The sequence below is a fragment of the Andrographis paniculata genome, unplaced genomic scaffold (genome assembly GCF_009805555.1).
Source record: "Andrographis paniculata isolate CXL003 unplaced genomic scaffold, ASM980555v1 Contig9END, whole genome shotgun sequence".
Lineage (NCBI taxonomy): Eukaryota > Viridiplantae > Streptophyta > Magnoliopsida > Lamiales > Acanthaceae > Andrographis > Andrographis paniculata.
The window spans coordinates 4375501-4392908 of record NW_026137639.1 but is presented as its reverse complement, the minus strand read 5'-3'; the positions used below and the strand labels follow the sequence as shown (position 1 = coordinate 4392908).

The window sequence follows — 17408 nt, the reverse complement described above, 5'->3', positions numbered from 1 at the left end:
GTTGATCATTGTTACATTTTGGGAGAATTTATGAGATATTCTAAGTTGTATATTAATAATCAAATTAGAGTCTGTTTATAAACCTTAAGATATAAATTTCAGGGTTCGGGTAAACTTTGATTTTTGTGTTGAATAGGTCAGTGATAGCACTCATTCATCGTGATTTTGGTTAAAGGTGATTAGAGTAAATGGAGCATTTCCCCTTACATCCTGTCAAAGTATCACTGCAGAAGTTATAGCACAGATGTGACTACAACCAAAGATTTAGTCACAAGAGAGTTGTCTAATGTCATATCATAGCATTCCTACACTTATATAGAGACCGTCCATCCAAGAACTATTACTAGACAAACATGCTCAACTTTGAAGTTGTAACTATTGGGCTCCTAGAAAGAAAAGTACACATTGTTGGTACTAGTAGTGTGAGTGATCCTCGAGTCCTTCTCAAATTTTGTGAAGTAGTGTTTTCTCCCCTCATAAGAAAGCAACATCCTCATTGTGTCCGAGAACTTCACCCAGCTAGGTGGTTGATTGGTACATCAAAAGACAGCAAAATGATCGTGGATCAACTTTATTACTGTAATATCCACAACCCCTCTATGGTAGCTGGGTGTAATATAATCGTAAATTGGTATCACAAATCAACACAGCCACTGGTCTTTTTTAGCACATTCTGAAAAACCTCCCAATAGACACTCATTTTAAAACTTACTTTATTGTAAATACGCTTAACTACGACATTGTTACTACTAGGATCCCAACAAAGAAAATACATCTTGGCATGAGTATCTTTACTAAACCTCTTAAATTATTTCGAAAAAAATGGGGGTATTGGATCTAGCCTGTTTGTTCTTGTGTTGCAAATTGAGGACTACAACAACAGAGTGAATATATATGTGATGAAGTCTATTAACAAAAAAGGCTACCCTTTATATATTGAGTAGAGATAAAGTTAAATATTATCAAAGAGATGAAGGAACGAACGGCTTATATTTCTATCTACCTTTACAATGGATATATTACAATATATATTACCACTATAAGCAGATCTAAGTGACTAATGAATAAAGAACATAGTCTAGGTACAATCAATCAAATATTTTCTTTTAAGTTGTAAATATTCTAATTCATAATAGAATATAGTCTTGGCATTTAATACAGATATTATAACACGCCCCCGTGAGCGGAAATGGACTAAAGAGACTAGAGGAGACATCAAGATCACTAGTTAATCTACAAAGAAGGTAACTATCAGTAGATGTGTGTAGACATCTAGTAGCAGGATCATAGCACCTATACCCTTTTTGCGTGTGCAAATAACCAAGGAAAACGTTTTTGACAACCCGATGGGACAACTTGTTGAGGATAGGAGAATGATTATGCACAAAGCAAAAACATCCAAAAACATGTGGTGAGGATGGAGACAAGAAAAATGTAGATAGGCCTTAGAAAGCAAAGCCCTCTTAAGTTAAATATCTCATGTCTAGCTATGTTTTCGCTGCAAAACGGGGATGTATTCTAAAGTTTGATAGTGACAAATATCTTGATGATACAAGGGATATGCTCAAACCTATGGTATGGACTATACAAAGACCTTGCGTCTGGTGACAAATTAAACACAGTTCAGATCCTACTTTCGATGGAAGCTATCTTGGATTGGTTGTTGTAACAATATGATGTAAATAGTGGTGACAGTGTGGCAAGTTCATGGGGGTTTTGTAAGCCCCAAAACCCACCCACTCCATATTAGTCCCGTCCCATAACCCACCCCGCCTTGAACCCACCAAGTTGAAGGCCAACCTCAAACATATGTCTTGTTTCAAAAAAAAAAAATATGTATATATATGTACATATATTCTTTATAGGTCATATAATATAATAATAAAAGAAACTTAAGTAATGAATATCAAATACTTTAAACTTCAAAAACAACAATCATATGACTAGTGATATGTTTTCAATTGCAAGGAAAGTTCGAAGATACAATATGGTTGAAATTGTGAACAAATAAAAAATTAATGGAAGGTACAATATGGTTGAAATTGTAAAAATTAACAAATAAGAATCAATGGAAATTGTATTAGTACAAAATTAGAAATGTAGACAATATAGATAATTATAATTCTATATTAATTTTTTTAATTATTGATTTAAGAAAGTTCGGGATGGGTTTTTAATCTAGCCCATAATCCACCCCAAACATAAAATTTTGGACCGAAACCTGCCTTATTAACACTGGAGCCGAGATGGGTCTAGGAAAAAATCCGCTCTCATTGTCATCCCTATATGTAAATGCTTTCTTGAATGGGAAACTAGAAGTCTATTTCCTACATCCGCCAGGATTCAAAGATAAGTTGGGTTCCAAAGTATGCCATTTGGAAAAACTATTTAAAAATTAGTAAATTGTTTTTTTAGTCACGTATCTGACCAATTTTTATTATTTTAAGACTTTAAATAGACCATATTTGAAATAGTCCTATAAATAAAAGAATTTAAATGGTCCTCCGGTGCCGGACTCGCCACGCTGGCCCACCATGCTAATGTGGCGCTAAAGTGGCTGACATGTCATGGCCACATAAATGTCACGTCAGCGACACGTGGAAATTTTTTAACTTTTTTATGTTACAAAATGTCTAATGGAAGTGTCATTGACGTGGTGATGATATATCAGCCGCGTCAGTGCCTCATTAACAACAGCGGAGCAACGTGGCGGTTTCGGTACCGGAGGACTATTTTATTGAAAAAATTTTACTTGCAAGACAATTTTCAAACATGGTTTATTTAAGGTCATAACATGATTAAATGGGTCAGATATGAGACTAAAAAAAAGTTTACCCTTTAAAAATTTAAGCAATTTCCCAAAAGCCAAGTTTGAAAGATTTAGAGGGTGTATTCAATTGGGATTTTAATGGATTTTTTTTTATTTTAAAAAGTTTATGGATTTATGTAGATTTAGAAAATCTACAGAGTCTACACTGAATTTGATTAATTTTAGTAATTGATTTAGATGGATTTCTACTGATTTGATTGAATTCTTTGTGGATTTATATAGATTTTGTAGGATTGTAAAATAATCTTTTTATGGATATATTAATTATATAAATTTATATCAAACACATAATTTATAAATATAATATATTTATAATTAAATTATTATATATAATTATAGTTTTATAAAATAAAATTCAATATCAATAAATAACATATAATTATTAATAATGTAAGAAGTATTGTAACATCTGTAACACTACTATATTGTAGATTATTGTTCTTAATTTTATAAGTTAGTATTATATTATTATTCAACATATCAAATCAGTTTTATATTTCTTTATTAGTTATTATAATTATTATTATTTATATAACTTTTTTTACATAAAAAATAAATACGTATATAAAAAATACTACTATAATTTACGAATTTTGAAAAAATATTAAAATAAATAAATAAATAAATATAAATTAACGTTTCAACAAAATATATATATTTAAATATCTATAACACCGTCATCTGAATGATAATATTGTGTATTCGATAATTGAAAAATGAGAATTAAGCCGGATTGACAATATATTATATTTGATAATTGAAAAGAAAAAATGACAGTAATACATATTTATTATGATAATAATATTTTTTTAAATTATATTTATAATATAAAAATATATATTTAAAAAAATCATAATAATTTGATAAAATATTTTAGTTTTAAATTATTATTTTTATTAAAAATTATAATAATATTAATAAATATTATCATATTATTTATCACATATACGACAACAAACAACAACAACAACAACAACAATAATAATAATAATAATAATAATAATAATAATAATTTTAAGAATCCATCTCAACAGGAGAGATTTTATCCTATACAAAATTTTCACAATTTTCCATTAAAAGTCTATGGATTGTTAAATACCTCGAGACTTTAAAAGACTTTTAAAAGTCTGTAATGAATACCTTCACATTTTAAAAGACTTTTAAAAATCTTCATTGAATGCACCTAGATTTTGAAAGTCCAACAAAATCCTTCAGAGTCTACATTGAATACAACCCCCTTAGTCATGTTGTGAAGGTCAAGGCTATACACACAAGCCCAATTTGATCAAATGCTATTCAATTGATTCTCCAAAAATGGTAAGATCACTATTTTGATAGTGTATGTAGATGATATTCTTCTCAGATGTGAAGATCATGAATAAAGTGAAATGATAAGATTCAACTCTCTTAAGAAGCTGAAAATAAAGATTATTAATGAAATGAAGTATGTTTTTTTATCTATGACAATTGCTCGATCAAAACAAGGATTTTATTGTGCCACAAGACTATATAAAAGATCTATAACAGGACACTGGAATAAGTGCATGTCATCCCTCCTACAAATTTGATGTGGTGCAAGGGGGTCGGCCTTGCAAGTTTACCATCGACGGAGACGGGCATGAACCCACCTTCCGTGGATTAAGCTTATTTGATATTCAAATTTCAAATTTTAATTTATTGGCTTTAATTTTAATTTATTGTCTTTAATTTCAATTTATTGTCATTTATTCTATTTCTGAATTTGGAATTGCTTAGTAGGGTATCTAAATTCCTACCTTAGGACTTTTGGGGATTATGGATGAAAGAAAATATTGGTGAATTATCCATTTGAGGAAAGAATAATTGGGGAACAAATTGTTGTTCTTGTTTTATTCCTAACAATTGGTCCGACCTGCCGGATCCGTTTCCGTCATGATGGTTGTGTCACATGGAGAACGCCTGAGCAAATTGGAGTCAGATCAGAATGAAATCAAAGAAAAGATAGATGCGCAAGAAATGAAGCTAGATGCGCATAGGTGAATTATCCGTTTGAAGAAAAATAATTGGGGAACACACTGTTGTTCTTGTTCTATTCCTAACAATTGGTCCGACCTGCCGGATCCGTTTCCGTCAGGATGGTTGTGTCACACGGAGAACGTCTGAGCAAATTGGAGTCAGATTAGAATGAAATTAAGGAAAATATAGATGCGCAAGATGTGAAGCTAGATGCGCATTGGTGAATTATCCATTTGAGGAAGAATAATTGGGGAACACACGGTTGTTCTTGTTCTATTCCTAAAAATTGGTCCAAGCTGCCGGATCCATTTCCGTCAGGATGGTTGTGTCACACGGAGAACGCTTGAGCAAATTGGAGTCAGATCAGAATAAAATCAAGGAAAAGATAGATGCGCAAGATGTGAAACTAGATGTGCATGTACTGAAGTTGGAAGCGCAAGTAGCGGAACTCGCCGAAATTGCGGCATCCTTGGCAGCCTTGACGGCGGGACTATCTCTTCCGTGAACGGCTATGCAGCCGGTGAATGCAACACCAGTGCGGGGGAAGGCGCCGGAGGTGGTGGCTGATGCGACGAGCGCAGCAAAAGGGCATGCCGCAGCCGAGTGGTAACGCGGCAACAGCCGCATGGGCGACAGGAGCACGGGGTGAAGGGGGGACACACAGTGGAACGACGGTGCAGTTGTCGTCATTTGACAGAGATGACCCAATCGGCTGGGTGGCAAAGGCTGAATAGCAATTTAAGATTTATAGCACATCATCGGAGCAAAAGGTAGCAATGGTGATAGTCGCAATGGAACGACTGAAATTGTATTGGGTGACGTGGCTACGTGCACGTCGCCCGAGGCTACCATGGGAAGAATTCACACATGCACTAGTGGCGCGGTTCGACACGCATTTTAAGGGTAACCGTTTTGAACGATTGTCAGAGGTGAAGAAACATAAAACAGTAGATGAGTATATATCGCACTTCGTTCAGTTGGCAAGTCAGGTTCTAGGATTGTCGGAGGTGCACTATCTGGGGTATTTTACGAGTGGCCTAAAGAGTTCAATTCAGGGCTCGCTTCGTCTACTATGGCCCACTAATTTGGAGACTGCAATGGAGTTGTCGAGGGACATCAAAGATAACCTGAGTTTGCAGAATGATAGGTGAGGAAGACAATCAGTTGGTACTTTCGGAAACCGTTCATAAGGGTTTTCTCGATCATCAAACGGTGGTCCAATTTCTGGACATATGAGTAATGTGAGTGATAATGGCCTAAAGGCTGGGAGCCAGACCGTGGGCATGAGCTTGGGGTCATCCGGACAGTCTATGGCGCGTTCCCGATTCACCCGACTTCCACCCAAAGTATTGGAGGAACTGCGTGCAAAAAGATTGTGTTTTCGTTGCAAAAAACCTTTCTCCCCAGGCCATGATTGCCTCCTAAAGCAAATACGGGTATTAATTGCTGAAAACAACGAAGAGTTAGCTATCCAACAACACGAATATTATGAGGTTACAGGCCTTGAGGGGGGTAAGGAAGAACAAGAAGGAGAGTTAGGGGACTTGCTAGTGTATTCGATGACGGGGGTGTTTAGTCCTCGCACGATGCGATTACAGAGCATAATTCAGGGCACGGAAATCAGTGGAGCGAGCCACAACTTTATATGTTCTTCCTTGGTTGACAGGTTGGTGCTACATCCCGAACCGACCAGGAAATTCGGGGTACAAATGGGAGATGGTTGCCGGAAGGAATCTGGAGGGGTGTGTAAAAATTAGCCATCGGACTGCCGGGGTGTGAGGCGGTGGCAGATTGCTACATATTTCCCTTAGAGGGTTTGGACGTTATCTTGGGTATTGCGTGGCTCGCCACACTTGGAGATATTGTCCATAATTGGGCGGAGCTTTCCATGAGCTTAAAGGGAACTAACGGTCGAGTGGAGCTAAGGGGGGACCTGGCGTTGTGTCGGAATTTGGTAAGCCTGAAAACACTAGTCAAGACATCGGAAACCGAACTTTGGGCAGTCCTCCTAGAGGGAGCGCCTGCAAAATTGACTGAGGAACATTCATAAGCATTAGACGAGGTGCTTTCACAGCATGCGGTGGTGTTCGAAGAACCAAAGGGTTTGCCTCTAAGCCGCGTGACGGACCACCGGATTGAGCTAGCCCCAGGTGCGAAGCCAGTATCGGTCCGCCCTTATCCTTATGGGCACGCCCAAAAGGATGAGATAGAGAGGTTGGTGGAGGAGATCTTGCGTGCGGAGATCAACCAACCGTTTTCAAGTCTATTTTCGAGCCCGGTTTTGTTGGTCAAAAAAGAAAGATGGTAGTTGGAGATTTTGTGTGGACTACCGCGAATTAAATAAGTCTACGGTGCCTAACAACCCAATTCTCGTAATTCAGGAAATGTTGGATGAACTGCCGGATGCGGTAGTTTTTTCGAAGATTGACTTGCGCTCGGGATATCATCAAATCAGAGCAGCAGACTCGGATGTCCATAAAAAGGTGTTTCGGACGCATAGTGGACATTATGAGTTCCTTCTTATGCCATTTGGATTGACAAATGCGCCGGCAACCTTCCAATCAACTATGAACGAATTGTTTAGGCCGTACTTACGCAAGTTCGTGCTAGTCTTCTTCGATGATATCTTGTAGATCGTGGGAAGAACATCGCGCACAGTTGGGAGTAGTCCTTCGCATTTTAGCCACGCATTAGTTCCGAGCCAACTAGAAAAAATGTGCATTTGGTTGCCTTTAAATCGAATATTTGGGGCATGTCATCTCAAGTGCCGGAGTAGCGATGGATCCTACAAAGATGAGCGCAGTTGTCAACTGGCCGCGACCTCGATCGGTACGAGAGGTTCGGGGATTTTTAGGTCTTAACGGTTATTATCACAAGTTTGTGAGGGAGTATGGTCTTATTGCTCGGCCCCTCACAACCCTCTTGAAGAAAGAAGCATCTTGTCATTTTTGTATGGACTTTTGCGTCAGAAAAGGCCTTTGAGCAATTGAAGAAGGCCTTGACTGAGGCTCCGGTACTGGCGATGCCTCGGTTTGATCGTCCATTCGTCGTGGAATGTGACGCTTCGAGTGTGAGTGTAGGGGCCATACTCATGCAGAAGAGGCGACCCATTGCTTATTATAGTAAGTCGTTGACAGATCGTACCCTCTCTAGATCGGCTTATGAGCGTGAGATGATGGGGTTAGCTTTGGCCGTAGAGCATTGGCAGCCCTAGTTGATCGGACGACATTTTGTGGTGCGGATGGACCATCGAAGCTTGAAACATCTGCTTACCCAGCGTATGGCGACTTCATCGCAACAAGTTTGGGTAGCGAAGTTGCTTGGGTATGATTTTGTTATTGAATACAAGAATGGAGTATCTAATGCGGCGGAAGATGCTCTTTCGAGAAGGGCTAAGAAAACATCCTTGACCATCGTCGGCGGGCCTCAATGGTTGGGGTTAGAGGATGTATGCAAGGAACAAACGCAAGACCTGTATTTACAAGAAATCCGAAAAGCACTAAAAGTGGATCCGACGCGCCATCTGGGTTTTGAGTTAATGGGGGGGACGGCTATTATACAAAGAACGTTTGGTGCTGGCTTTCGACTCCAAGTGGATTCCTCAATTGTTGGAGAAATTCCATGACTCGCCTGTCGAGGGACATGCAGGTATATTTCACACCTACCGACGCCGTGCTATGAATGTTTATTGGCGGGGCATGTTCGGCCGCATACAACGCCATGTGGCTCAGTGTTTGGTATGTCAAAAAGTAAAATATCAAGCATTGTCGCCGGCGGGATTACTTCAGCCGCTGCCTATTCCGGAAATGATATGAGATGATATTTCGATGGACTTCATTACTTCCTTACCTAAATCGAAAGGGTGTACTGCGATTTTGGTAGTAGTGGACCGATTGTCTAAGTATGGGCATTTTTTTAGCTATCCGTCCACCTATCACAGCCCGTTCGGTGGCGGAATTGTTCACAAGAGAGATGGTCCGGTTACATGGGATTCCTCGATCAATTGTTAGTGATCGGGATTCACTATTTTTGAGTAGTTTCTGGAATGAGTTGTTTACATTATCGGGGACGAGATTTAAGTCTAGTATTTCTTATCATCCGGAAACGGATGGCCAGACGGAGGTGTTGAACCGGGTCTTAGAGACTTACTTGCGTTGTTTCGTGTGTGAGCAACCGACACATTGGCAATGCTGGCTTTCATGGGCGGAGTATTGGTACAATACAGCCTTCCAGACTCCAGCTCGGATTACTCCATTTAAGGTTGTCTATGGTAAGGTCCCTCCAACGATTCAACGGTTTCTTCCAGGTGAATGTCGGGTTTCCGCAGTAGCCGATGCTTTGAGCAGTAGAGATGTGATGTTGCGCCAATTGCGAGGGTCCTTGGAGAGAATGTCTAAATTTGCTAATCAGCGACGTCGGGAGGTGGATTATCAAGTGGGGGATAAGATTTTTTTGAAAGTTCGTCAACATCGCCAATATTCGGTGGCTGGAAAATCTCACCATAAGCTCACTCCAAGTTTTATAGTCCGTTTTTGGTGAAGAAGCGCATGGGACCAACTGCATATCGCTTGGCGCTACCGGCGTCTAGCCACATTCACCCGGCGTTCCATGTGTCTCAACTTAAACATGTCGTGGGCGATCATCCGGTGGAAGGGAATTTACCGCCAAGTTTGGAATTGCCCATAGGACCAGTGTTTTAGCCCGAAGAGGTGTTAGCACAGTGAGTAGTTCAAGAGGATGGGGTCACGGTTGAACAGCTGTTGGTTAAGTGGCATGGGCAATCCCTCGATGAGGCCACTTGGATATCTCGTCCGGACTTCCAAAGACAGTTCCCAGCCTTCAACCTTGAGGACTAGGTTATTTCCAAGGGGGATGGAATTGATGTGGTGCAAAGGGGTCGGTCCTTGCAAGTTTACCGTCGACGAAGACGGACATGAACCCACTTTCCTTGGGTTATGTTTATTTGAAATTCAAATTTCAAATTCTAATTTATTGGGTTTGATTTTAATTTATTATCTTTAATTTCAATTTATTGTCATTTATTCTATTTCTGAATTTGGAATTGCTTAGTAGGGTTAAGTTTATTTGAAATTCAAATTTCAAATTCCAATTTATTGGGTTTAATTTTAATTTATTGTCTTTAATTTCAATTTATTGGCATTTATTCTATTTCTAAATTTGGAATTGCTTAGTAGGGCATCTAAATTCCTACCTTAGGACTTTTGGGGATTATGGATGAAATAAAATATTGGTGAATTATCCGTTTGAGGAAGGATAATTAGGGAACACACTGTTATTCTTGTTTTATTCCTAACAAGATCCTAGCAAAAAACAAAGAAGTAAACCACTAGATGTGCAACAATATCAACAGCTAGTGAGAAGATTGATCTATGTATCTCACACTGACCTAACACAAAATTTGTTGTAAGCACGGTAAGTCAGTTTATATTGCCCGCAGTAGTGCCGAAGCGCAATGGCAAACAGCATTATTGAAATTCTATTGATCAAGAGATTTTTTAAGGACCTGAAATTAGAGCTTGAGTTGCCTATAAAACTCTTTTGCGACAATAAAGCAACAATTAGTATGGCTCAAAATCCAGTTCAGCATTACCACACATCACACACTGAGATGGATAGACATTTTGTAAACTTTATTGTATTCTCTTTGTTGCATTTGAAGACCAAACATCAGATATCCTGACTAGGGGATATATAAACCATCATTGGGTTTGTTTGTAAACAAATTGGACATGTCTGATATATGTGAGCCAACTTGAAGGGGGGAGGGAAGGGGAGTGTAGAAAATGTAGTATTTACTTTGTCAAAAGTGTGTAGCTGTAAATTAGGAGTTGATAGGCGTTTAATTAGTCAACTTCCTATTTTATATATAATTAGCTTCCGGTAATTTAGCTAATTAGTTTCCTTTAATTTTCTATAAACTGTAGTCCTATAATAATATTCAAGTGAAAAATTATTATTGTTAATGAATCTACAGAAATCGTATAATACTAGCCCCAAAAGCTACAGGTTAAGATATTATTCCTAACAAATGAACCCTCGCTGTGTTCGTTTTGCGAATTTTAGTGAATATCAACTGTAGAAATGCTATGGATTTTGAATTCTAAATCTCTATCCTACCCTACAATTTTATTTCTTCCCCCTACCTGTCCTGCGGTTAGAAATTGTTGGGCAGTAAATTGTTGCAGAGAAAAAGATTCCCATATTTCCTCCCCCTACCTGTTCTCCAATCAGAAATTGTTTGTTTGTATTGTAAATGATGCATACAGTCGTCTTCTCACAAAAAAACACGTATTTTTGCAAACAGGAAAAAAAAAAGAAAAAGAAAAAAGCCATATTTCAAAAAATAAATATTTAATTTTATTCATATAAATCAAATCAAATTTCACTCTCTATCATTACTCACATATTTAAATATTAGTATTTAATTCAAACTATCATATCAATATATCTTTTTTTAATAAAATAATAATTTTTTCTAATATAATTATTACAAAATTCAAACCCCCAAACAAACACTACTTAAAAATCTTTACTTCAAAATCCTCATTAATTCAAATTCAAAGTCCAGACCCCCAAACAAACACAATGGTGTAATACAACTTATGTAAAAGTCAGAATATGCAATTATTTGTAGGTCCATACAGAAAAGTGAATGTGTCTTTAGTTTTGAATTTGTTAACAGAAAGCAGTTCAGAAAGAGTAAAAGACTAATTAATGGAAAGCACAAATATAATCCAAATATAGATACTAATTACAGACTTATAGTAACTAGAGGGGCAAACCTGATCTAGAGGCCTTTCTTCAGTTTTCTTCAAAGAATAAGGAGCCTCCAACTCCTCTCCAGCAGGCATGGATATTAGAACACGCCAACTGCATTGAAAGCCATATCTATAAGTGCCAATTCAAGTGGACTTTTTACGCAAAGAAAACAAGGTAAGATACATACAATTAGTGACTAAAGACATAATAATGCTACCAATGATGGATTATTTTTGTTTCTCTGATCATTTTTTGGAGTGCGGAGACTAAATGTGTGTGTAGTTCCAGACAAGTTGTGGTAAACTTTTAACTTTAATCAACATGAGAAATCAGCATAAGTAAATATGTACAAATTAAATGAAATGACGCACCCTTATTGTACTTTCAAATCACAAATTGCACTCCAAGTTTTTAAGAAATTTGGAAAAGTGATGTGCTTACATATGTTCCAGAAATGTTTAGGAGGCTTGGATTATTTTGGAATAGTAAAAAAATGAATAAAAAATAGATATCTAATGTGATGTTATTAAATTTAGTGTTTTGAATTTGAAAAAAAAAAAATAAAGAGAGAGAGAAAGAGAGATTTTTTATATAATATTATATTGAAAAATAAGTATTTGATGTGATATTTTTTTTAGAGCAGACAATTTTGAATAGTGTTTTGTGTTTGTTTAGTGTTTATAGTTTTAGGTATTTTTGTTGTGAGGTATAGAGAATTATAAAAATAATACTCTCTTACCCAACTGAAAATACCTTCTTACCATTTTCGTTCGTTCCACTTAAAAGTATTATTTTTTATTATGGTAAAAGTAATCAAACACTAATATCAAAATTATCTTTTAACTTTCACATAAATTTCAAACATACCATTAAATATACAATTAATTTATACATAAAGGGCAAGCAAGAAAAATATCAAAATCATTTTATACACTTTCATTAACCAATAAAATATTATTATATTTTAATCTACTACCCCAAATGGCCTCTTTGGTTTGGGACAGAGGAGCATATAGAATGATAGTTTGAGTTTTTTATTGATTTATTGTGTTTTTTGTTTACTTTTTTTGTGATGTGTATATATTGTATTTTTGTAATATTTTTTGTGAATCATGCATAATTAAAGAAAACACACACGCCAAGGGTTTGTTCTTCTACCATTTTAAATTCAAATCAACAGCTTTCAATAAAAATATATTATTTCCTCTTACAAAACATTACATCAAAATACTAATTAAACAAAAACTCAAATCAACACGTCATTTCAAATCAATTTCAAACTACAACCAAACAGACCCCAAGTGAACACACTCTTAGTGTAAGTAATTCATTAAGATGATGGAATATAAAAGTGTCCTGCACTCAGAGAATTAACCACTCGTGTTCAATTATGCAAAAGAAACTAACATTAAGATAATTTCTGTAGCAAACAGAGCACAAAATTTATGTAAATCCTTTTTCAGTAACATAAGAAACCTACCACATCCAGTCCTATACTTATTCTGAGAGCAATTGTGGGAACAAATTCTCTCAAAGAAAATTGGGATAACAACTCTACATATAAATTTTATATTGTTTTGATCAATTCCAGAAATAATTATTGAAGTAAAGGTGATAACAACAACAACAAAAGCATAAGAAGAAAGCACACTCAGGGTAACACTGTACACTCACCTATCAAGCTGAGCAATAGATCCACAGGCAATTTTTTCTAGAGTTCTTTTAACAGATGATTTCCAATTAAAAGGGAATGAGCCTCCCTGCAAAAAACAGGATGTAATCAACCAAATGGACAGGATGAAATTTGAAGTTGATCAAGATGAAAGTATACCCAACCAAAACTCCTTGATAAGTCATTTCCTGTTCCAAGTGGAATAATTCCAGTGGGTGGAATAGGCAGTCTGTCCTGCTTATTAAGCTCCTCAAGGCAACCAAGGACCCAACCAACAGTACCGTCACCTCCAGCCACCTGTCAAAGACTAGATGCTTCAAATTGTCCATTTCACCAGACCATAAGTACAAGCACAATCATTGCATTTCTTTCAAGAACATAGTTGAAATTGGTATAATAGAAAGAAATCCAGTATGAGATGTACCACAATCCTAAGCTTTTCACGGGTCATTTTTGCACAGTTGTCCCCAAAACTAGCAAAATTCTCCAGGCAAGTTAATCCATACTGAACAAATTCATGAGGCTTCACTACTAAAAGGTCAAAAACCTGGTAGTATTTCAGAATGGAAAACAAAATTTATACTGATTGTTAGTTGCAATTTACTGCAAACAAAAGTAATGGTACAACTGCATAACATATGTACATAGAGAGAAACATAAATCTGAAAATGAATGAAAATTATTTTAGTTTACTATATTTATCCTTTGAAATTATTATGCAAGACCGACTCAAATTGTAATATGATTATAACACCAATTATTCAACCTTGTCTTGATAATATGAAATACATTGTCCATTATTTAACATTTGAGATTACTTGAGTGACATATTCAATGGCAACAACAATAATGAGAAAAGTTTCATGACTGGACCACTAATATTTATATCACCAAGATCAAGCATAAAACCTTCTTGGGGTATTCCTTGGATTCATATCCATAGAATTCTATCTAGAAAAAAAAAGGAGCAGTGCAGAATTAGATGCCTACTACATTAATGATTACGGCAGAGATTGATTAAAATAAAATAAATAAATAAAGAAGAAGAGAAATAGAGGCTCCAAAATGGATGCAATTTAGTAAGCTGCTTTCACCAAGTCCTTCCCTTGATCAAACCCGATATATATGAGAGAATATATGACAGAACAAAAACTATAAGTTTAAAAAATATTCAAGTATTTGTTATCCAGCAGGCAGGGAATAATGGAATATACAAATTTCCACTACCAAATGTAGGAATAGGCAAGAATAGCACTCCCCAACTCAAGAACGATTACTTTCATCACCTTTGAGAAAATGAATATGGCACATTCTACAACAGAAACTATTCATTGATGTGTTCTTTTGGATTTTTTTATTTTGTTTTTGGTACGATGGATGTGATGTCTTGGGAAGGAAATAGCATACTATATTATAGAGAATCGAAATGGTAAATCACGGATACCAAATTCCAAAAGAACACTGAATATTTTAGGCACTTCATGCCTAAAAAAATAGATATAAATAAATAAAAATATAAAAATCAAATTCCAATCTAACTGTATATCTAGAACCAGTTGGATAAATCCCTTTTTCTTTTTGTTCTAGAACAAAAAAGATTTCATTCATTCATCTCAAATTGTCAATTGCATCCATCCTTGCATTCTCGCCCACCCAACCAACGGACTTTTCTCACAAAGGTCAAAACGTTCAATCCTGAATTGCGAGGTTTAAATATGTCTGACGGTAACAAGTCCAAAACATGCTTTCAGAACTCTTCTTTATGGGTACCTACTATTATACCCTATGGTATTTTCTCTCCCTCAGAGAAGATTGATAAAGGCAGGCTACGATGGTATGGGATTCTGTATTTCTGATCTTGCAAAATCAGCGCTAAGCTTATGAAGTATGAGCGCACACTTCACCAATTTTCAGTAAACAACCAATCTTACTCTGAGGAAGAAAATTGCTATTTTACTTGGAGCACGAATGCGTAAAGTTCGATATATGAGCCTCTGAGCAAAACATGCGTTCAGTTACCTGTTCTTCGCCCATTAGTTCCTGCAGTCGGGACTTGAGCTTGGCTCCGTGGCGCCCACCGCTCTTGGAGTTAATAAACACCACTATTGGCCACTCAGCAGACTCCACCGCCTCCGCTCCGCCGTAGCGACTCTTCTCGTACAACTGGACCACGGCGGCCGCACCGACATCCTTGGCCCGAATCGCCTCTCGCATGGCCATCCTAAGATACTCAGGAAACATAATCTTCTTCCGCAGTTCCTCCTTGTCGACACGCACGCCGGACAGCGTGAACGCACGTAACGACCCGACCACAGACGACCGACCCGACGCGGTGCTGCTGGTCTGAACTCCGGGAGTGTCCATTGGCACGGCGCCGTTCCTCGCCGGAAAAAATCTCACAGCGGTGGCGGTTGTGGGGTTTATGCGTTGAGAGACCCCACGAAAATGGCAGCCCCAGCGCGGCGCGTGCACAACTGCTTGACTCACCTCACTTGCATCGGTTTGCGTCTATTCATTGTCTCCTCTTATATATATAAATACTTGCTCTATTCACAGTAGTCTGTTCTGCTGCTATAAATAATTTTAAAAGCAATTTATTTCATCGGTCCCACTTTTTATACTTTAAAGTCAAATTCATTAAATCAGTTGGTGTGACAGATAGGCGATGGCGGATAGCTAATGTATAGGAGTATTTATTATTTTCCGGACACCGACGAAATTCGTTCATTTTTTTCCTTTTTAGCCGTCTCATAAAATTAATTTATTTTTTTACTATAGTAATATTTAATAATTAATACTTTTAATTAAAAAAATTAATTATATTTTATTAATTTATTAATATTTTTAATTTTATTATTTGTTAATTAAAAATTTAAAAATTAGACTAAAACTTTAAAAGATAAAAATAATAAATATTTAATATTATATAAATAAAAATTCATTTAATTTTAAAATTAAATTTTAATATAATATATAATAAAAATTTGATGTTTGATTTAGAAATCTATGTTTGAAAAATTAATTAAAAATGAGATTTGATATTGATTTTTTTTTCTTTGTTCAAAAATAATAAAACATAGGACTTATTTATAAAGTAAAATTATACTTATTTTTAATTTCGATATTTGAGTTAAAATATTATATTCTAATACCGTGTATACAATTCAGTTAGAGATAGTTTGAGATAGTATACCGAAAATATCGAAATATATTCATACCGTACTAAATTTTTTTAATTTATTAAAAAATATATCAATATTGTATCAAATAATCGGTATATATAAAAAATACCAATTTTTTAAAATTATCTTTATACACTAAAAATATTTTATTGTATACGTTATCATAAAAAAAAAAAAAAATCATATTGTATCGAAATTTTGAAATTTTTTTGGTATTTTTTTTACGACTATGTATGTTATTTACCGAATTCAGTATTTTTTATTCGCAAATTCGGTATATCAAAATACGGTACAATATCATACCAAAAATTTTGTACCGTACGTATGTTTTTTGTATAACAACAGCCAAATTCGAAAAATTTTATGTATTGTTTATATAATTTTTTTTATTACAATTTTTATTATATAAATTACATTTAAGTTATTAAAAAAAATTTTATCTAAATGCATATATTGATTTACAATAAATACAATTATTATTAATATCAATAAATAAAATATTTAATATTTAAAAATTAAAATAAAAAATATTTGAATTTTTAATTTAACATTTTATTAAATAAAAATTATTTAATATAATATTTTATTGCATCTATTAATTAAATTAATTAACTATCTAACACAATATTTCTTAAATGACGTGCCACAAAAAAACGGGACGGAGGGTAATTTCATGGAAAGGACGGAGTAGTAATTCTTTGTTGTATTGTAGGTCTAATATTATGACGAAAAGACATACAGATGTTAACATTCAAAATCGATTGAATGAGGTTTGAAAAGTAAGCATGTTTTTTGTGAAAATAAGAAAAATTCAAAAGAGATTTTTCTACGTATGCCGAAAATTCATTTAGGGAAAAAAAAAACAAAAAAACAAAAAAGCTTTGACAAATATTGCCAGCTAAATTAAATTGATGGCCCATTGAACAAGTCATGTTACAAAAAAAAATAC

The 17408-nt window shown here is 35.4% G+C and overlaps 1 protein-coding gene across 1 annotated transcript in view; it reads right to left on the bottom strand.

The window, feature by feature from the left end:
- LOC127244086 (diacylglycerol kinase 3-like) overlaps positions 1 to 15812 on the bottom strand; it is a 30454-nt gene extending 14642 nt beyond the window's left edge. Inside the window, exons 1-5 of the mRNA XM_051264405.1 lie at positions 15297 to 15812; positions 13702 to 13824; positions 13437 to 13574; positions 13280 to 13365; positions 11629 to 11716 (exon numbers count right to left, since the gene is read on the bottom strand). Coding sequence (XP_051120362.1) covers positions 11629 to 11716; positions 13280 to 13365; positions 13437 to 13574; positions 13702 to 13824; positions 15297 to 15641 — 780 coding nt within the window. The 5' untranslated portion in view covers positions 15642 to 15812. The remainder of the gene's footprint in view (positions 1 to 11628; positions 11717 to 13279; positions 13366 to 13436; positions 13575 to 13701; positions 13825 to 15296) is intronic.
- Between the last annotated feature and the right edge of the window lie 1596 nt (positions 15813 to 17408).